At 52.7% G+C, this 21,801-nt stretch overlaps 1 protein-coding gene across 2 annotated transcripts in view; it reads right to left on the bottom strand.

Moving 5' to 3' along the window:
- TEX264 (testis expressed 264, ER-phagy receptor) overlaps positions 1–21,573 on the bottom strand; it is a 42,442-nt gene extending 20,869 nt beyond the window's left edge. The window contains exons 1-4 of one of the 2 annotated variants that reach the window (XM_033072005.1): positions 21,549–21,573; positions 17,206–17,273; positions 15,772–16,063; positions 10,330–10,551 (exon numbers count right to left, since the gene is read on the bottom strand). In XM_033072005.1, the coding sequence (XP_032927896.1) occupies positions 10,330–10,551; positions 15,772–16,029 (480 nt within the window). In that variant the 5' untranslated portion in view covers positions 16,030–16,063; positions 17,206–17,273; positions 21,549–21,573. Of the gene's footprint in view, positions 1–10,329; positions 10,552–15,771; positions 16,064–17,205; positions 17,274–18,246; positions 18,304–21,548 lie in introns of those variants that run through there. The other variant, XM_033072004.1, reaches the window with a different exon arrangement.
- Positions 21,574–21,801: the final 228 nt, after the last annotated feature.

The following is a 21,801-nucleotide window of genomic DNA, read 5'->3' as shown; positions in this document are numbered from 1 at the left end:
CTTTTTTTGGACTATGGACACAGCTGAGAAAACCTGGCAGGGCAGAGGCATCCTACCAAAAAGGGAGAGCTGATCTCCAACACAGCAGAAATGCATTTGCTCAAGACAGGTGTGAGCCTCTGCCTCCTCACACACACCACACTATTGAGGAGCCCATGAAAGGTGAATGTTGGGAAGGTTGGGGACAAAGGAATGGCACCATCAGGTGCTGATGCACCCTTGAGGGTAACAGGTACCTTCCATCGCTTACCAACAGCAGGCACTGCACTAGATCCTGAGAGAAATCAGCTCGAGGGTGACAGAGGACAAGCACTGGCTTGTGCTCCCCAGGGAGACTGGCCCCTCTGCCCACTGTGGTCTGACAGCAGGAAAACAAATACCTTTCCTTGTTGCCATGCAATCAGAGAGGTGCCAGGTGACCCACGGAGCACAATGCCCACAAAGGTGAAGGTGAAGAGACTTGCCATGACTTGTTGCTCGCCCAGGATGGAGCAGGGGAAGCAGCACATCTTGCCATGCTGCAGACCTCTATCAGCTGCCTCAGGGCACTTCCAATCTGGAGTAATTCCTTCCAGCCCTAGGCCTGAGTGGTGGAATTAGAAACTGCCAACATTTCTATTACAGGCTCTGATTTTCCCTGGTATGGCCGAAGCACAGGCTGGAATAAGTTGCCACATACTGGAAAAGACACAAAAGGAGTCCTGGAGCTGAGGGTTTACAGGCACTCTCCAAAAGCCTGCAAGCCAATAATTAAGCATAGCTCAACCTTCCTCTTCCAAGGAGCTCACAGACCAGTCTGCAAGCTGCTCTAGAGCCCTGCAACAGCTGAGGCAGCTGGATACCATGAAGATGAACCCAGTCCTGGCAAACTCAGAGGAGTTCAGAAGGCCAGGATTTGGCAGCCTATCCTATCTGGCAGGACAATCCAAGTTGTCCTGACAATAAACAGGCAGTGAGTGTTTGCTCCTCAGAGCAGGATGGGATGTACTGGCTGTGCGTAGGCCTGCACTGAACCACTGCACCTCTCCATACCCTGCAGCCACTCCCCAAAGGCTGTGAGTCCCTGCAGGTCTGGGTGGAGTGACGGCCACCAGGCAACAGCATAGGGAGAGGAAAAGCACATGCTGAGCCCATTAAAGCCTCCCCAAGATGTGAGAAGCTCCACAGACCTCCACCTGCCACAGCCATGAGGACTGGCCACTCTGGACACCTCCAGCCCGCTGCCTCTGCCCAGGGCCACCAGCACACAGCAGCATCAATTCAAACATCATCCACAGGGCAGCAGCTGCTGCAGGGAGGCAGAGCTGACAGAGCTCTGTGTGTGTGTATATCCCCCTGTCAAACAAAGATACCTAGAGGGACTTCCAGTGTGACCCTTTCCTTCAGAGCAAACAGCTGGGCTTGACCACCTCACTGGTACCCCAGCCACCGCTGCAGCCCCAAAGCTGTGCCTTGCCTACAGCACACATGCTCTAGGCATGAGGAGGAGCAAGAACTGATTTTGTTCTTTCATGCCTGTGATCCAATCACCACCCAACCTCGCGACTCATCCATCCATATTTTGAGTCGCTGCAGAAGAAAAATGTTTTCACTCCCCTGCTCTCCCCAAAGCGGGGCCTTTCCTACCATTTTATATCTAACTAGAATTGAAAAAGTGCAAGTTAGTCATAGCACAATGGTCCCTTTTCTGGAAGTAAAAATGCCATCGCTTTTAAGTGTATTATCTGCCTGCTCCACAGGTTTCAAAGTGAGAGCTTCACAGCCAGGGAAACTGGGCCAACAGCATTTGTCGGAAAAGAGCAATATTTCTATGAAGCTGTTTCGCATTTGATTGGGTTCATTTTGCTGTTTCTTAAGCCTGGCACAGCTGGCAAGGTCTGGCTCAGAGGGCTATGGGGAAGAACCTGTCCAGACAAAACTCATTAAGACTCAGCTAAAATAATTGCAGAGAGGCAGATCAATCTCATCCTTGAATTAATTGACTAGCTGTCAAGAAGGGAAGACCCCAAGGTTCAGGACACCGTCGCTGCTGGAAAGAGCTGGACACATCTCCAACGCCTGACAAAGAAAACCTTTTGAACTGATTGCATCCTCTGGGATTCTCTATAAATACATCTGGGGAGAGCATATGTACAGATCAAGTCGATAAAGAGAGCTGACAGGAAAGCACTGTAGTATTTTACTCTCCCTCCTTGCCCAGGGCAAACCATTTCAGTTCTTTCTCTTCCTTGGACAGTCGTATGAAATATCCCTGGCTTCTCCCACGATCATTAATCCTCGCTGCAAAGAAGAGGGGCAAGCAAATCTTTTGTCCAAGAAGATTCATCTCTGTGACAATTTTGCAAGTCATTACAAGGCTGCTCTCACAACTTTCCAAAGCAGCAGCTTGGCAAGGTGAGACGGTTTCCTACTCCCTCCTGGGATGAAAATGCCCCCAAACAGGACCACTGACTGACAGCCAACACTGGTCCAGGCTTTTGGCTATCAGGCCATCAGGGAGGCCCACACAGTTTGGGAGGGTAGGCACTTGAAGTTCACTCTTCTTCCAGGAGTTGCCTTTGGAAATGCTCCTGAAAAATGAGCTGGGATAGCAATAGTCTCAAAATGCTGGGTGTCACAGGAAATCACCCATTGTGGCAGAGATCTGGGGCTGATCTGCCAGCTGGAACAGTCTCCACATGAATGTGGTGGAGGCTCCATAGACAGAGGCTTTCAAGACGCATTTGTGTGCTAAGTAATCACGATCCCTTTCCCTTTAAAGGTTGTACCAGACTCTCTTTGCATGCCCCTTCCAACCTGGCCTGTTCCCATTTTGTGATCAATTAGAACTGGGAGGCCACAGTGGCAGGAGCCTGCATCTGCAGCTGCTTCCCTAGAACCAGGACTCCCCTGCCTGCTGCTAAGACAGACACTTGCACAGAGTCAACAAAAACCTGGGTGATTTCACACATGCCACAAGCTGCAGAGGCAGGGAAGAAGTCTTTGTAACTACTAAAACTCAAAGCTGGTCAGCAAACCTTTCCTGCTCAAAGCAGCAATGCTGTCAGAGCTGCAGTTTCACATCTGCCCCCATGCAAGAGCTGAACAGCAGACCCGAAACAGAAGCTGCACAGTTTGCTTGCAAGAGGAAAGGTATATGCAGGCACAGGCAGCAGAGCAGGAGAAATGGCACCAGCATCGGCTGGGAAACCAACACACAATGAGTGGTGCACACCAACGTGCCTGGCACAGGCAGCAATGAACATGAAGCATGGTCAGTGTTAATAAACTGCCTGCCCACAAGGACCAGGGAGAAAGTGACAACAGATGAGTAGTGCCTAGGGCTGCCACATTCCTCTGGGGAAGCAGGAAGGTGGGGATGCCTGCTGCGAGTGGCAGGAGACATGACGCAGAGCCCTGGATCCCCATATGTTCCATTAGCCACGCAGGAGGAGCGCGCTCCCTGCAGACACAGGTTAAACAGACCTGTTCCGCTCCAAAGTCCCCAGGGTGCTAAATGACATTGCCCACCAAACCCCCTTCCACCTGGCTCAGCCCCCAGCCTGGCCTCGTGAGCATCCTGCCCTCCCCTGCCCGCTCCATGCTGAAGGCGAGGTCACTCACGCTTGCAGGACTGAAACATCTTTGGATGGTTTTGTCGCTAAAAATATTTAATAAGTAAAACTCGCTGCGAACGCACGAACTGATGCGATGTGACATCCAGCTGGGGGGTGCCAACCAGCAGTGAGCAGGAGGCCTCACTGCAGAGAGCCCACTGAAAACCAGCTGTCAGTGCAGGTCAGTGAGAGATGAACATGCCCGCACAGGCACAGACACCTCGGGGTCCCTCTCTGCTTCCTGCAGTTCCATGTCACCTTTCGCACAGGCTCAAGCTGGAGCATCACAGTGCCCACCCCTCACCTTCTCCTCCTGCCCAGCCTGAGACCCAGAGCTTCACTGGCTCCTGGCAGAGAGCACACACCAGCCAAGGATGTTCTTCAGCACTGCTGACCAAGCCAGTCTGGTGCTTGTCCTCAACATCAAACAGGTTGGTGGATAACCAGGAATGGTCCATGAATAGTGCACGAGCGTCATGTGACATGACCTACAGCCCAGCTTGGGACCATGCAAGGGCTCCCAGAACACTTTCCCTGGAGCCTGTATCCTTACTCCAAACATCTGACAGCACACAGCCAAGCAGCCTGTCACACTGTCAACTCTGGTCTCATCCTTGCCATCAATACAAGATGGGCACATCAAATCCTCTATGACTCTCTAGGATTTTTTCCCCTGTTATTATTTGATGTGTGAGGACCACTTCCCAGCAGTGTCAGGTAACCTCCTACCTTCCTGGGAACCCTACAGACCTATACCCAAGAGCACATGAGCTTAAAGTGAAGGTCATCCCACTCAGCCAGGCAGCTGAGCCACCACCCCTAACCTCAGCACCCTCTTCAAGCAAATTAATTCCCACAGTGACACTGGGGCATGGGGAAAAGGCAGGAGAACGACTGAGAGCTCCATTTCCCAGAAAACCACTGGCATATTCTGCAGGGTAACCCAGTGATGCAAAGAGGAAGAACATCAACTGGATGAATTTTGCCAGACTCATATGATGAGACACCAAGGGCAGTAAAGTGCCAGGTTAGTGGTGATAAAATTCTGGATAAAGGCATCCTGCTCCTCCTTCTCTGCAGAGAGATGGATATATGGCTTTGAGTGGCCCTGGCTCAGCAAGAGTTCCAGCTTGGGCAGTGGTCTTCAGCCTCTGGTCTCCAGGGCTTGCAGGGGAGCAAAGCAGTTCATGAGGGCAAATGAAGCTGTGGCTGAGAACACAGGACTGAGCATCTGTTAGTAATTCCTAGACCTCTGGAGGAAAATTCAGGTAGCAGTTGATTGGCTGAAGCTGCCACTGTGATCAGCTCTCACGCACGTGCAGACTGAAGCCTGAGCTGCTCACACACGACAAGCTGGCATTTAAAAATGCTTCATGCACAGAGCCCGAAATAAATAAACTAAATCATCCAGGAGAAAGAATTTAAGTGGAAAAACATCCGAATAATTGAGCCCTTTTTTGCAAATGTTTTATCAGCTCCCAACCCCCAACCCCAGCCTCCCAACACAGCCAGGCAGAAGGATAGCCTTTAAAACATAAACCACCTGGGATGGGAACACAGCTCCACAGACATTCATTTATAACAGCTGGGAGAAAAGGATTTTCAACAGATCTGAGCAAAGGCAGCAGGCTCAGCAGCATGGTCAGGAATGCCAGGGAAAGATGAGGTGCAGCCTCACAAGGATGCTGAGGCTCAGCTGCCATAAAGGTCCACTTAAGCTGTCAGCTACCCCCAGACAGAGAGGCATCCACATTATGGGGCTGTTTGGGGCACTGGGTAGGGGAGAAGAGTCTGAAGGATGGCACAGATTCAGTCAGGGGAAACCTCAGCAGCACCAGTGAGAAGGGAGGAGTGTTCACTGAGTATTTCTGCACTGAATTTAGGACAAAGTCAGACGACATGGACAGAGCATGCGGGTGAAATGTTTGTTCTTCCATGACAAGATGAAACACACGGCTCACAGGGCCAGATAACACACATTTTAACATGCTGAAGTCCACGTTGACAAGCTGTCCACATGTCAAAGGGTGATCTCTGGCCAGCTGGAGATGCTAAAAAGTCCCAGGAGAGACAGTAGCCTGTACCTGCCAACATTCAATGGGTAAATAACTGACTTGAACAAGTACAGACTGGCCAGGCAAAGACAGTCAAGAAATATACAGATGACTGCAACTGGGCCAGATCACCAGGAAGCAAAGGAGATTGGCATAATTAATGCCAACCAACACTTGTTTACAGCTGTCAGATCCTGTTGGCAAACAGGATTTATTTTTGTGGGGAGCATGGGTTTGACTGATAAACCAGCACTCGTGTCATTCAATCAAGCTCAGAGAAGATGCAGAACTTGGCACTGTTTCCCATCTTTAATCCAGAAACTACAACTCCATCAAAGGACAGAGGCACGTGTTTGAAGTGGCTATTAGCTGGCTCAGATAAAACCCAGGACTGGGGGGTCTGTGGCAGAGGACAAGATCTCCACCAGAGATTTATGTACTACAGCAATATGACCATTGCTGAAATAAAGCATCTGTTTGAGCAGAACTTACTAAGCTGAAAATAGGTCCAAAAAAGAAAGCAGAAATTAAGGTCAGAAAATATGGAAAACAGTGGAAAATAAGGGAACTCTAAAAGCTTTGTGTAATTAGCTCAGCAAAAAGAGAGGCAAGAGGTGACTGTATCCTAAACTGCCATAGCTGACAAGGGGAGCAAAGCTTGCTCCAAGCTAATGGTCCAAGGAATAACACATTTCCCTGGCTGTAAACAGAAACAAGCCACATCTTTTAGCACCTTGTGAAGTTCCTTTTATGGGGAGCTGAGGTGTGGAGGAACATGACAGCCTTGTCAGGCAGGAGCCAACCTGATTGTCTCCCAGACTTTTCCTAGGATCAAGAGTCCATGCCAGTCTCTTGCCCGACATCTGCACTGTAAAGGAGTTATTCACAAGCCCATGGAAGTGGGAAACTTGTGATTACAGAGCCCAGGGGAAGGAAAAAAGCTGGGAGTTTAGCTGAATTTGGAGGATACATTTGTAAGACCATCTAAAGAGATAAAACCCCAGTTTTCCAAGTGAGGCAGAGTTTGAGGTCAGTCAGCAGGTGCTCTGGAGGGTGCAAGGCAGTCAGGATGATACTGGCATCCACTTCCACATCCTCCTTGGCTGAAAAGAACATAAAACTGACCAAAAAAAACCCACAAAAAGAGGCCATGTTTAAGCAGGCACTTCTAGGGCTGCAGTAGGAGATAGGTTCCAGCTCTGCCTTAGATGCAATCAGCCACCTCTCCAGCTACCAGAGGAGACCAACAGCCAGAAGGTCCAAGCCCACCCACCCACCTGGCAGCGCCCACTAGATGCCAGAATGGATGCAGAGATTCAGGGACACACAGCCCACCACAGAGAGCTCACTATACCTAAACCAGAAGAAACACTCCTTGAAACGGCAGGAGGATACAGGGGAATAACCTGCTCCCAGAGCTGTCAAAAAGGGCTCCCACCAGAGACAAGCTTTCTCCTTTGCTCCCAGGAGCTGGGAGTGCCAGGTCTGACAGGCAGCTGTGTTGTGAGCCAGGCGTGCACATCCCAGGAAAGCAGGGCATACCTGCCTGGAGGCAGGGAGAAGCAACATCAGAGGTTATTAGGGAGAAAATGCTTTTAAGGGACACTAAATAACCCCAGCCTATGCCTTAAATAACCCATGTTCAGAGTAATGAGCCAGCAGCCTCTCCTGGGCTCCTCAGAAGGTGATTCTAGCAGTAGGGCACTGCCAGCCTGCCATCCCAGGGAAAGGATGTCCTCTTACATCCACATGCAGGGATGTCCATTTCCCCACAGCTCCCAAAAGCCAGGCCTGCACCAAAAGTCTCACAGAAACGCCAGCTCCTGAGCTCACAAGAGCCAGGGGGGCAAAGATGTATGCTGCAGGGACAGCCTGGACATGAGACCTCCTGCTCCATGTCAGCTCATCTCCCTTCCACCCTTAATGAGACTGTCATCCTACCACTCTTTTTTAATTCTTGTTATGAATTTGTTTTTAACTTTTCCTGTTCCTCCAAAGCAACAGCAGACTGGGAAACATGAAGTCCAAACTGCTGAAAGCCAGCACCACTGCATCCTCACTGCTTGGGAAACAAGAGCCACAAGCATTCCTGGTAACTTTTGCACAGCACCAGCAAGCCCAGAGGGAGCCACATCCACATGCACTGACCTTTGGGACTAGATGTCCCCAAGTTAACCTCAGGGGATGCCGTGGGAAGGCCGCTGCAGTGCCAGCTGTGGTAAAGCTTCTTTCAACTCTGGCCCAGACTTCCCCCCCCACCTCTTGCTGTCCTGTTCCCTCAGCTGGACCCAAAACTCTCAGCTCCTTTGCCCTACATGCCCCCCTCCAGTCCCCTTCTCCTCCCATTCCTTTTCTCTATTTTTCAGCATCTCCAAAGTTTTCTCCACCCGCCCTCCCCACCTTGCAACCCCCTTCCTGCCTCCTTCAGCTCTCTCCCCATCCCCAGCTCTCCCACAGCTCTCCAGGACTAGGCAGCCATGTCATCCTCCCTCCGCTTCAGCAGATTCCCTCTCCATGGGAGCCAGTATTTCATCCCTGCCACTGAGTCCCCTTTCACACCTCATGGCTTTTGCCTTCTGACCTCCTGAGAGGGGAGATCTGTGGGGGACCTGCTCTTGGCAGGCTGAACCCCAGCTCCCATTAACAGCACCCTTCCCAAAGCAGGCACACAGGAAATAAATAAATAAATAAATAAATAAAGCAAATCTGTCTCGCTGCTCTCTTGGGTTGCTTAAGGGAGTTGGGCTCTGGGGGTGGGATGAAGGATGCTATTTAGAGAAGCTGTCTCCATGGTAACCCCAATTCCCACCACCGAATGGGCACAGGTCACCTGTTTCCATGAAAGTTTCCCCCTTCCTTCCCAAACCCTCCATCCCAGGAAGTGCCAGAACAGCCCCAGGGGTGCAGACAGTCCAAGGCGAGGGAGAAGTGGCAATGACACAGAAGAGGCAGGGATGCTGCTGGCACAGTTGCAAACGGCCTCCTGAGTCCCTCCTGCCCCCTGGAGAAAGGCAGGGCATCCCCACAGTGCAGTGTGCAGGCAGCAGCAGCATCCATTCCCCTCTGCCCCATCCAGCACAGCAAACCCACCCTCTTCCTGCCTGTGCCCCACGGTCAGTGCCAGATGGGCATGAGGGCCCTGCTCTGCTGCAGGACATTTGGACAGACACAGGCACCCCAAGCCATGTGCTGCTGGGACTGGGGCAGAGATGAAAATGCATTCCCTCCCTGGGCACGTGGCTCTGGGTGCTCTGTTTCCCTATGATTTCAGTTATTGTAAATCGAAATCGACCGCTTCCATTAAACACTGCCAGGTGCACCCAGAACAACCCGTGGTTCCCTTTTTAGCTCTAACAGTTCCATCTCTCATACAACAGATGCGCTGCTGGGACCTTTCCCCAGCTCAGGCAGCGTCAGCCCGGTGTCTCCGAGCACTCCCGTGGCCAACCTGACACTCCTGCCTACGCCAGCCCCCTCCATGCGCCCGCCACGGGGCTGGCAGCAGTGCCTGATGCCCCCACAACAGAACTGGCACAGCTCCAGGAGGAGACTCAGAGGATGGAGCGAGAGGATGAGAACAGGGGACTGGCTCTGCTCTCCAGAATGGGGGGGAAGGAGCAGTGGTGGTGTCACCTGCTGCCAGCACTAACACATCTTCCACCAGTAGCAGTGGGCAGCTCCCTGCGGCGGGGGTGGACAAGAGGGTTGGCAAAGAGCCCCCAGCTGAAGTTCCAGGATTGGCAGCCAGGCAGCCATCCTGCAGCACAGTGCAGGCTGGAGGGATTCACACGGTTCCCCCACAAGGCTGGGAGTTTCGCCAGGAAAAGCAAGTTTATAAATAGTGTGTTTCAACACGAACAAACGAAAGCGTCAGAACTCGACAGTCAGATAAGCCAAGGGCTGAGCGCCGGCCCCTCCACAGCATCCTCCCCCACTGGGAAGGACAGTCCCTTCCCTCCATCATCCAGCTGGCCAGGACCTTCCTTGCCCTCTGGAAAGCCTGCATCTGGAGGTGTCTGTGTCACATGTGCTGCTTGGGAACACCCCTGCCACAGCTGCTCTGACAGCCAGAGTAAGGCAGCAGAGCTGGCTTCAAAAAAGACCACAAGCAGCAGAAATGGCCGCTCAGGGCAAGGGCAAACACAGCCCACAGCAGCTGGCTGCCCAGTCAGGGCCAAGACCCACATATTCCAACGTATTGCTTGAAAGAAAGTTTTCATAAGCCCACAAGCCAGAAAGTTTCTAACTTCTTCTCCTGTCTCTGAAGAAGACAGCTGCCCCACCAGTGAGGCTGGCACTCAAAACAGAAGTTCCATGGCACAAAGCATTACACCGAAGGGCACATACCTGCCAGATCCTAACAACAAGAAAGAGACTCAAGGGGAAAATCAGCTTTTATCTCCGTGTTAAGGAGAAAAGCAGCAAGTTATTAGATGAGAACTTGTTTCTTGTAAACACAAAACAGCAGAACAGACATCCCTGTGCCTACCAAGCGAACGGGAGGACATCCCTGCTGGGGAACTACCTGCCAGATTGCAAAAGGAGGAGATCTTGATGGTAGTGCCCAAGGGAAAACATCAAGACACGACATGTCAGAGCAGCCCCATCAGCTGTCAGGAAGAGAAGCCTCTGACAGCCCACAGAAGACATGCAACGCTCCTCACGCCACACTTGCTTACCTTGATGTAAGTGTCGAGGGCTGGGTGGACACGGTTGACTGCCAGATGGATGGACAACGGTGTAGTGAACGGGAAGGTCGCCATAACCACGTGGCTGGGAGCAGGGAAGCTGAAGATCTTAAAGCCATACTTCTGGAACCGTTTGATCTGCTCTTCTGACGGCTTCTCATCTCCCTCACTCAGGATGCGGCCTATGGCGAAGCGGCACTTCTCTGGAGACACCTGATTGAAGGGGACAGACAGACAGCGTCAGAAGAGAGAGGCTTGGAAATGGTCAAAATCTCAGCTTGCTGAGCTTGGAGGCAGGAGATGACCATAAACCAGTAAAATCAACGGCACAGCATGACCAGGCACACCAAAGCAGGTGCCCAGGTCTAAATCATCTACGCTCCTCCTAGCCTAAATGCACAGCCCCGTGGGGAAGGTGCTGGTCCTCTCCTTGCAGGGTAGAGGGACTTGCAGCAGAGGAGAGCTAAACCCCTGTCACAGGTCGCTGCAGGAAGTGTCTCTCCTGATCCTGCATTAGACACATTTCTGTCAACAACTGGTCACCACCATCCCGTTCTGCAGGACACCCCTGCAGCTCAGGAAGGGGACTTAGAGATGTGATCACAGCTTGCCCAGTTTGCCTCCACCCCACCCCTGAGGAAGTTCCCTGACAGCCATGTGCACATGCCACCAACCACCATGGGCCACTGGCACTAAGCTGGAGAGAAATTCAGAGGCTGCCAGGTCCTTCCAAAGTAGGCACACTCAGTATGGCAGTTTTGGGGTGGGGAAACTGAGGCAGGTAAGACCTTCATGCAGTCACCCAGCTGTTTATAGTAACACAAAGAGAAAAAATTCACTTCTATCCTGAACCCCAACAACATACAAAACCTAAAACATGATCTCTTTACAAATTTTAGGATGCCTCCCACTAAGACAGGGGGTGCAGGGCTCTCAGCCCAACAAGGGGGGTGTTCAAAGCCCTGCCACCAGCACAGTGATGGCCCACAGGACTCCAGCCATCCCCATACCAAATCTGACCAAGGCCACAACTTTCATTTCTAGTTTACAACAGAATCCCACCACTGGAGTTCAAGTTTACCCTCAGCCCTGGGCAGGAACATGGGAGGGGGCTGGACAACCCAGTCACTTTCCCTGATATAACATAAGGGCACAAAGGTGTCCCAAAACTCTCATATGGACGATGTGAAGCACAGAGAGGATGCAGCAAGGCCAGTGTTTTACTGGTTCCCATCCCCATGCCACACCACAAGGGGAATTGTGCTCCCTGATCTCATCCCTAACTTTGCTGTACTAAAGCTCAGCAAAGCTTTCTCCTGCAGTGCAACCACTCTCTCCACACTCCTTGCCCTGCCTTTCCCTTAAACACCTTTTGATGTCGCACAGCAGGACCATTCCAGAAGGGGAACACAAGCAGATGTGAATGGAAAAAAGAAAGCAGCCTGTGGAGCAGCATCCATCAGGCTGGGACACATCTCGTGGCTCGCTCTTGCCCTCCTGTGCTGCAAGAGGGAGCTGCAGACAGGGCTGTGCCCAGCATCCATCACCGCTCCGGGCAGGAAAGGAGAAGCAGATCCACCCCAAAGACAGCAAGAGGCAGCCGTAAATGGCATCCCTGGGAAAAGAGCCAGATGAAACAAGGAGATACAGAAATCTAGATTAACTTCCTTTAAACATTCAATCTCTATTTATGTCCTGAGCAAAGACAGTTCAATCCCAGCCCCAGAGTAAGTGTTGAAAAAAGCAGAGCAGCTGGAGTGGGCAACAATGCTAGGCCAGGCATGTTCGCTTCCTCCCTTCTCCTTTCATCTTTCCTTTTCACAGCATGTAGCCCCATAGACATCTTTCCAAGGGTTGCAACAAGGCAGATGGAAGAGGGAAAGGAAGGGAAAATGAAGATCCCACTCAAAACCAGCTTTTCCCTAAAGATTTGTCTTTTTCAGTAGGCAGGTGCTGATCAAAGCCTCTGGTCCCCCAAGCATCCTGACAAAGAAGTTCTGGAAATTATTACTTAACCTATCCATTAGCTTTGCCAATTGGAACAAAATCCAATTCTGCATTCACAGAGCATTTTGGTCTTATCCACTCAACACTTGAGCACAGGCTTGTGGCTGTGCACATGGACTAGACTGCAGGCAAAAGGCCCTGGCATGTGCCCACAGCTATATGTGAGCAGGAGCTTGGCTGGAGCTAAGCACAAACCCACCCACTACATCCAGTCCTTGCTGAGGACTTTTGGAGCTTTTGTTCCTGCCAGAGGTGAGAAAAGGAGGGAGAAGTCCTCTGGGCTGCTAAATATTAAATAAAAAGGAAAAAAAAAAAAGAAGTTGAAATTAATATTAATCTTGTCCATTAAAACACATAAAACATTGTTGGCAGGGTTTTGGCAGCACTCAGGGAGCATCCTTGTGTGAATGCTGGGAGAGCCAGGAGCCAGCAGGGAGCCCAGAGATGCTGGTGGCAGTGGCTACCCTGAGGCCTGGCATAACCCCGAGGCAGCCCACATGCTCCAAGGCCACTCCCAGCCAAGAGCAGCATACAGCTGCTGCTCTCCAGCTCAGCATTCCCATCCTTTCTCCCAGCCAGAGCTTCATTTGACCATGAGTCCATCAGCACAGTAATTGCCACATGGCACTTGCTGGCCACCAGCCCCTTCCTGTCCCAGTGTCAGGGGCACCAAACCCCCAGGAGCCATGGCTGCGGGTGGCTGTCTGGCCAGAGCTCTCCAGTGTTCCACCCACAACACAGCAGGATGTAACCAGCACCTTCTGCTGCCTGATGACAAAAGGTCTATTTTTGGAGACAAGTCAACATCCGTGGCAAGTGGCCAGCTCTGGGCGGGCCAGCTCTGCCAAAGGGTGCTCCACCGAGGTCAGGAGAGCTCTGAGAATGAGGAGGAAGAGCAGGAAATAATCTCTTCCTCTCAGGGGAAAGGCAGCCTGGGTGACCAGTCCCACCCTGTGGAACCTCCAGGAACGAGGAGCCAGCAGTGCACACCATCTCCCATGCCATCATGGCTCAGTGGATACAAGCACACAAGGAGCCCCAAGGGACACTGAGGTGCTCTGCACTTGAGCCAGCACGTAAGGTATGAGCACGGTAGTCTCCAAGAGCCAAGAGACCAAGCCACAGCTGGCCCTTTCTTCCCCTGCCCAGAGGCAAGAGAACCACCTGCCCAAACACATTCTCACTCCCAGCACCCAGCCTAGTCTGACCTGCCTCTTGGTGAGATGTGGATCTCTGTGGGGACCCCTTCAGGAGCCACAGAGCAGCCCATGGAAGGTCCCACCAGCACTCCAGCACATTGTGCTCATGGATGGCAGGTGAGGGAGGTTCCTGTCACTATGCAGAGCTGCAGGCACTGCAGCTATGTCCTGGACAGCCCCCTGTGCCCCAGCCACCACAGTGGCTACAGAGACGGAAGGTTTAGGCCAATGTCACCTGATCAATGTCATGAGCAAAGGCAACTGTTCCAGAGAAGGGCAAGGGCCATGCGGCTGCCTGCCAAGCCTTGGACAGCAGGTTAGACTCTTGCCACAAAAAGGAACACTTGGCCTCCAAAAACCTGCAAAAGCCCACCAGAGAAAAGGCCTGCAGCCCCACTGCCTTCTCCAGCCACAGGGTAAAGGCAGAAATGCAGTAGAATGAGGAAAAAAAAAAAATAAGACAAGACCTGAAAGGGGAGGCAGTTTGACAGCCCAGATTTTTAGGGTCAGGTCAAAGTCACTCATTTCTAGCCTCAACTGGTGCTACCAGGGAAAGTATTCCCTGTGCCAGCCAGAGCAGGAGTTACCACAAATACCCTTATCAGTATTTGTGGACCTCAGCAGAACAGGCTTTGGCAAACAAAGAGCCAAGGCAGAACGAACACCCTTGATACAATGTTAGTTGAAAGGCTACGGGGCAACCACAAGCATGCGCACATCACATCCCTGGTGCAGGACAGCACTGGCAATAGACACCGAGTCCTTCTCACAGCATTGACTGCCTGCTCTGTGCCTGGAGATCACTGCAGAACAAGCAGCAGCATCAGGATTCTCAGCTCCAGGTGAGGCCCTCAACACAAGGATACAAATTAGCAGCAGTGAAACGGGCACCATGGCTCCTGCTCCAAACATGACACTTCCTCCAGACAAAAGGTGTCTCAAGCATGTCTAGTCAAACCCTGCCTCTGCCCAGCTCATCCTAAGGAGAGAAGTCACCTCTGCCATCATCCTTCCCAGGCCAAGAAGAGGCACCACAGTGTCTCCTCTGCCTCCCAGGATCCAAGTAGGTAAAGATAAGTCAGGGCATCACAGGATACAAGGACACAAGGTAGCTGAACACATCAGGCTCCTCTGAGCACAGCTAAGCCCAGTGCTTTCTCATCTCCAATATCTTCCTGTCACAGCTCACTCAGCACTATGTTTTCATGGACAAGTTCTTCCCTGAAAGCAGGTCTAACCCTCAGGAGAACCATCTTGCAAGCAACAAAACAAGGTTTCTAAAACAGGACCAAACACCCCCAGAGCAGAAACACTGGGTGAGAGCTATCAGCCCAAGCACTGTGCCCTGCACCAGCCCCCAACAAACAAGCCCAAGCACACATGCACAGCTGCTGGCCACTCTTTTGTCCCTCCTCCCCACAGATTCCTCCACGGTCACACTAGCTACAGCAGAATTACTGGGGAGCCAGGCTGTCTGCCCCAGACAAATGCCCACATGCCATTATTTGGAAATCCGAGTCATTCGGCATCAGCAGCCAGGTTCCACCCCCCTAGCAAGTTCTGATGCACTTTTGTTTGTTCCCTGCCTTTAACTGTTCCCATGGAGTGCTGGGCTCTGGCTAGCAGCCATCAGGCAGCGTGCTTTCTGCTCACCTCTCAGCCCAAGGAGCATCATGGAGCAACTGTTTCATCAGACAGGAGCCCTCAGCACGCAGCACCTGAGGTTTCAGTAAGAACTCTCAGGGGATGGAAGACCTACAGGGAAGCTCAGAAACACATGACAGCACTAGAAACAAGAGAAGGAGTATGCATGAGAACAGATCGAGCTTTCGAGAAGAGACCATCTGCTTTCAACAACAGAGCTGCAAGTCCAGAAGGAGCCTTAGCTGCACTCCCAGTGAACATGCCAAGGAATGCCTCACCTTGGGGTCATAAACACTGGTTTCTGTTCCATAACTAGCTCTGTTATTCTGCTGATACCCTGTTCAGCAGAAGCTATCAGACAATACCAAGCTTTGTTTGCCCAATGCCTTTCAGTCCAGATTATGCAAAACCCCATCTGCTTTTAGATGCTTTTCCCCACACTGGGTCCTCTGTAGATCTGGGAGACCTTGTGGACCCCAGTGCTCACCTACAGAGGATGAGCTGCATGTGCCTGAAACACAACGAGGGAGCATCCCGAGCTGGGAACCACGAGAGCGTGCTGGCCTCGCCGAGCACACCTTACCGTGTGAGGGTTGTCATAGTACACGCCGATGGAGCAGAGCTTCGAGGAGATGCTGCAGCCATCCGTGAAGAGCTGCCCGGATTCTCCATACGGGCCCACCCTGAACTTGTAGGCCAGCGTCATGTTGCCGACAGGGGGGGAGCCAGCACTCACAACCACCTCGGTGAAGAGCCCCGAGTAGACGACGAAACCAAAGACGGTGAGCAGCAGCAGCACGACCAGCGCCGCGATCAGCCCCAGCAGCACCCAGTCAGTCATGATGGACACCTGGTGCGCCACAGCTCCTGAGGCACTGGCAGCAGAGCAGAGAAGAAAAAGAAGGGCAGTCAAGCTACCACTTGGGCGAAGAATTGCTTTCTAAAGTGATTTATTTGCAGCAAAATGCAGTCTCTTCCAAGTCTTATGCGTGAAGCTTAACAGAGTGGAAACCCCCAAGAAGCCTCTTGTATATTAGTGCCACATTGCATCAGCCTGCTCCAATTGGTCACCAGGTACAAATTATATTGCTTCAGCGCCACTTGGGAATGAGGTGGTTTTGAAGGGAGATAGAGAGGCATTATCTCCATCTCCTCAAAATTGTTAAAATCCAGTTTTGCATCCAGGGGAACCCAAAAACCACCCTGGGAGACTGCATAATGAAACAGATAACAGATACACAGCACTGGGCTAAGGACCAGTGAACCATAAAAAAAAAAATTATCATTTATAACTATCAGGCCCACTCTAACCAGGGCAGCCCCTTTGTCAATACATCTAGAAGCCCAGACCTTCCTGCAGTGACCCAAATGAGGATCACACCAGTTCAGACCCAGATTCAAGCACCTAGAGAGGCTCAGAGGAAGCTGAAGACCCAGCTAGAAAAAGCATTCCCAACATACTCAGGTACAATGAATTACTGGTATTCCTTTTAGATGGCTTTTTTTAAACTAAAAGAGTTTTCATAACTTCAACAAAGGCTTCCTGTTTTGTTTGGCATCTTTTCTCTTGCTCTGACTGTGGGACAGAGCAGCCTGGTGAATGCCTCTTGCTTGTTTTCACCCACCAACTGCAACCACTATGGGGAGTTGCAACCCAAACCCTTTCAGAAGAGTTGTTTGTGTTTTATACTCCCTTGAAACACAGCTCTGGTCACACAGGGAATGGTTGCAATCCTCCCCTGGGACCTTGACAGAAGGCAGGTTTGGAAGTGAGCGTTGAAGTAAACAATCCACCTTTACCTCTGTGTTACAAACACACTTTTGCCCACAAAGCGTCGTTCACCGAGGCTGCTGCTTGCTCACCCAGCTTTACAAGAGAAAAGCCACATCCTGGTAGGAAGCACAGGCGGCTCCACTCTGCTTGAGCCCGGCAAAATGACAAAACCAAACCCTGCTGGGCCCAAAATGGGACCACACTCCTGGGCCAGGCACCATTGCACACCGTGACCCCACTCACCTGAAAAACCAGCTCAGCCCAGAAATGCTTCAAGACATCTGATTCACAGGGGTGCGGGATCTGTGGTGCTGCAGCAGGAAAAAATAAGTATCATTGCTTCCTCTGAAACTCACGGGACCAAAAGCAAAACAGCTGTGGCAGAGCAGCCAAAGGGCCACCAGGTCTGGTGACCTCAGAGCTGCTCCCCAAAGGCAGGGTGTCCCGAGGAGAGCCTCCTCCTGCAGGACCACGCAAGCCGAGATTTCTTCCCAAAACTCTCCGGCTGAATGCACGGGCACCAAGAAACATGGAAATGGGAAAGGAACGGTGAAAGAGGTCGGTGTCCTGCCTCTGCCGGTGTGTCCCAGCCCGGCCGTCTCCGGGGACACCTGAGCCGCACCCGGAGCAGCGCCGGGTGTCCTGGCAGCCGAGCTCCCGGAGGGATACAGCCGCTCCCGGAGGGATACAGCCGCTCCCGCAGCCTCAGCTCCTCCCCGCAGCCAACACAGACCTGGCATTTCCAATCACGGCCCCGGTGATCTCCCCGAGCTGCCAGCCCCACGCCCAGCCCCAGGGCCCCGATGGCAGCCGCCCCAGAGGCGAGCAGGGTATTTTTGGCTGTTCTTCCCGGTTCCCGTGGCTCGTTCCCCGGCGGCACAGCCAGGCACTGCCGGTTCCCCCCAGCCCTCCTCACGGAGCGGGGATGTCACCTCCCCTTTCCGGCCGGGATGTCGACCCTCGCGGTGCCCGTGCCCGGCGGAGGGTGGGGGTCTGCCCCGAGCGGCCCCGCAACCCGGCCTGCCCGCCTGCCGGGAGCCGCAGCCCTGGGCCTCGCCTGCCCGCAGGCAGCGCTCTTCACACCGGCACCGGTGCAGCCCCCGCCACCGGCGTGCCCACCGCCGGAGCGCTGCGGGACCCGGCCGGCGCCCTCCGGCTCCAAGCAGGCCGCGGCCTGAGGGGACCGGATCGGCGCGGCGCTGCCTGCCGGGCCCCGCGGATCCCCGCAGAGCCGCCCCCGCCGCATTGCCGGGTGGGGTCCCCGGGTACCCCCCGCGCTCTCACCGGGGCTCCCGGTGCGGCCGGCCCGGACCGATCCCGGCGCCGCCCCGCCCCGCCGCCAGGGGGCGGCTGCGCGCGGGGCCTGGGGGCGGGGCCGGCAGGACGGGCGGGGGCGGGGTCGCGGTACCACGGCGGGATGGGCGGGGCTTCCGGCTGGGGCGGGGCCCCCCGAGGGTTTGCCCATCCCTGCGCCCCGCGGGGAGAGCGCCCCCTGGCGGACGGGCGGAGGTTCGGCCCGGCCTCAGGGTGGGCACGGGTTCGAGTCCCCCCCGGGGCTGCACGGAGTTCCACACAGCTCCCGGCTCCTTCCCGACCTTTCTTAGCGCCTCCCCCGTTACCCAGCCCTGCAGCCCGGAGCCCCTCCCTGCGCCGAGCAGAAGGGCTGTGGATGCAGGGCTGCCAGAGCCCTGCAGCAAGGCGGGGGTCTCCTCTCCTCTCCTCTCCCCTCCCAGGGCACTGCTGCCCAGCGCTGTGTCCTACAGCCCGCGGGGGCTGCGGCATCCCGGCGCACATCCCTGCCGGCTGGCCCGAGCTCAGGCTCCCCAGCAGCCCGACCGGTGAACGCGGCCCTTCCCGCGGGCGCTGGACATGCAGGTGCCACCCTGCAGCGGCCACACGGCCTGGCCTGGCCGGTCGGGGCAGCGGGCACAGCGATTGCCACCCGGAGACCGCGCTCTGCAGCGCCCAAGCGCTTCCCTACAAACCCAGAGAGGGCTCCGAACAGCTGCTCACAGGTTCCACCCCTGGGGCTGGTGCAACCTGGCAGAAACATCCTGGCTCCTGCCTGTGCTTGGGCTTTGCCACTGCCCAGCTGGAAGGAAAACCAGCCAGACATCTCAGACAGCACTGCCCAACAAATGGAGAGCTAAGCAGCAACCTTCACACGTCTCTGAACTCTCTTCAGCCTCTTCTACCCTCTTAGCAAGGAAACTTTTCTCTACGTTGGTCCATGAGCCACCTCCAGATGCAGCAACAAGGAGCAGTGGAGTTCGCTGGGGCCTCTCCTGCTGTGGTTTCACATCCATTTCTCTACATCCCAACCCTCTTCACTGGGGCTGGATTTTCTTTTTTGTTTGCAGAGGGAGCCCAGCCACTCCTTTTCACTAATGCGGTCATTTATAAACACCAATGTGAAATACTGCAATACTTCAATACTTGCCTTTCTCTAGTATCTTCCTAGTAAAGATCTCGAGGCTTTCCATAAACTGAAATTGGTTAAACCTCAGAGGCCCTCCTTGTATTTGGCATTATAACTCTTTTGCAGCTGGAAGAAAATATTCCAGCTTGGTTACGTGTCTTGCCTGAAGCTATGCAGTGAATCACTGGCAAGAAGAGGAACAGAACTCAAAAGCCCTGTAGCTGCCAGCTCTGGCCATCAGACACTTCTCCTTCCTCCAGCCTTAATGTTCTTTAAATGTACACACATTAAGCACATAATGCATATGTTTGTCCATTACAACAGCAAACACTAAAATTTGGGTCTCATTTAACAGCTTCATGCCCTCACTCTGAACCAGTACACTGGGGAGAGGTGAGGCAGAAGGATGTGAAATGTGCTCTCCAGCAGGGCCCTGTGTCAGGGTATGGCAGGCACTTGGTCTCAGCAGATTTGTTTGGGTCCTGGGCCCCTCACATCCCTAACAAGGGATGCAGATCAGCCCATTTTCATTTGAATTCTCTCTAAGTGGCAGTCAGAAATGGAGGTGGGTTGTGAGCAGAAGCAGATGTGGGTGAGTTACCCCACCTCTCAACCTCAGCCAACATTTCTCCTCTACTTTAGTCTCTCTATGGAGGGACTCCAGGTTCATCCCAGGATTAGCAGGCAGGAATGCTCAATGGGGCAGTCACCTTATCTCACTCCTGCAATACTCCACATCGTCTCAGCAGGGTACCTGTGCTGGGCTATTCAGCTCAGCCTTGGCCCAGTCCTTGGCTTTCCAGTTCTGCTCACACCTGCTGGACCCCCTATCCTCTGTTCCAGGACAAGACACTTTGTTGTCCTTCCTCTCTCTCAGTTGCCTTTACCTGCTGGAAAATGTGAGCTGAGTGTTGCAAAGGTCACTTCAGGTGTTCAGTAAGCAAAGAGATGTGATAAGAATACTGGTCACCTTGGGAGCATGGCAAAACACAAACGGCTCTGACAAACTCTGCACGGAAATACCCTCCCTAGAGGGGCAGGCAAGAGGCCAAAACAGCTCACACAGCCCTGGGGAATTCCCATCAGCACAGACACAGACAGGCTCTACTCCCAAGTCCTTCCTGGATGCCGATAACAGCAACTCTGCATTACTGTTGATGAACAAAGACTGGCACTCTGCTCCTTGCAACCAAGCAACCAAAGGAGATCGTCAGTTGTGGGGAAAACTAAGGAAGGCAGCACAGGCACATGGAAATGCTCACCTGGTAGGTGCTCTCCAGAGGAAGGACACTGTAGAGGGCAGGGACTGTGCTGATGGAGGGCAGGACTGGGCTGTGTGACAGAATGAGGGAACAAAGGGCTGTTTGGGTGCTCCTTGGTCCAGCGAGCCAGGACCACGGCGTGGCTCATTGAAGTCAGTAAGATTTTGGTCACTGGCCTCCCTAAGCACAAGGTCAAGTGAGCAGGAAGGTCTCTGGGAATTGTTCACAGAGGCTACACAAGACAGCACGACTTTACCCCTCTGCATAATGGATTCCACTTCTAAGCACCCAGTACTGACACATAAACCTCTAATATTTACCAATGCGGAGCTTCTGGTACAACTGACACATTTTCTAAAAGATTATTCATTTGCTGAAATGCAGCTGCTGTCGATGGGAAAACCTCAAGGTGAGACCAAGGAAGGGCTCACATACAACCTGTCATCCCAGGAGGGCCAGGCCTGTGAAAGGCAAACAGCGTGAAGAGCTCGGCAGCACTTCAGCCCTTGACCTTTTGATGCCTCTGCTAACACAAAAGATGAGATGCACTGAAGGATTAAATATTGATCTATTGGTTTGCCCTCAGATTTACATTCATTTCCCGTTGAAAGGAATGTTTCTTTCTCAAGACAGGAATAAAAATTTCAGTGTTTTACAGAGTAAGAAAAGGAAAGCACATCTTTTCAGACAAAAAGTGTTAAGAGATACACAAATTATTCTTATGGTTAACTGTCTATTTAGGTCACAAATGCTAACCAGCAAACTATTTCCCCCCAGGATCTATTAGCACAAAAGGTCTCATAATTAATGCAGTTTTTAAGTTATGGAGGAACTTTTCAGACAGACACATAACCTTTCCTACCTCCTGCCTTTGGAAAACAGAAGGGTCAAGTTTAGATCCTCACCTTGTGTTCAGATCCCAGTCCTGAACCACACAAACCTGGGTGTTGTATAATCCAGTAGCTAAAACAAAACTAGTCACCAAACAAAACAGAGTGGATGGCAGTGACAGGCAAAACACTCAGTAATGCCAAGACACCGAGTGGCAGGACAAGTTAATGCTGTCATGGGGAATTTCCATGGATACTATAAGCAAACTTTCAAAAAGTTGTGGAAGAAAAACTTCGGTAGGTTGTATCCTCTTTTGGCTATCAAAGC

The sequence above is a fragment of the Catharus ustulatus genome, chromosome 13 (assembly GCF_009819885.2).
Source record: "Catharus ustulatus isolate bCatUst1 chromosome 13, bCatUst1.pri.v2, whole genome shotgun sequence".
In the NCBI taxonomy this organism is placed as follows: Eukaryota; Metazoa; Chordata; class Aves; order Passeriformes; family Turdidae; genus Catharus; species Catharus ustulatus.
This window is presented reverse-complemented; position numbering and strand designations above follow the sequence as displayed.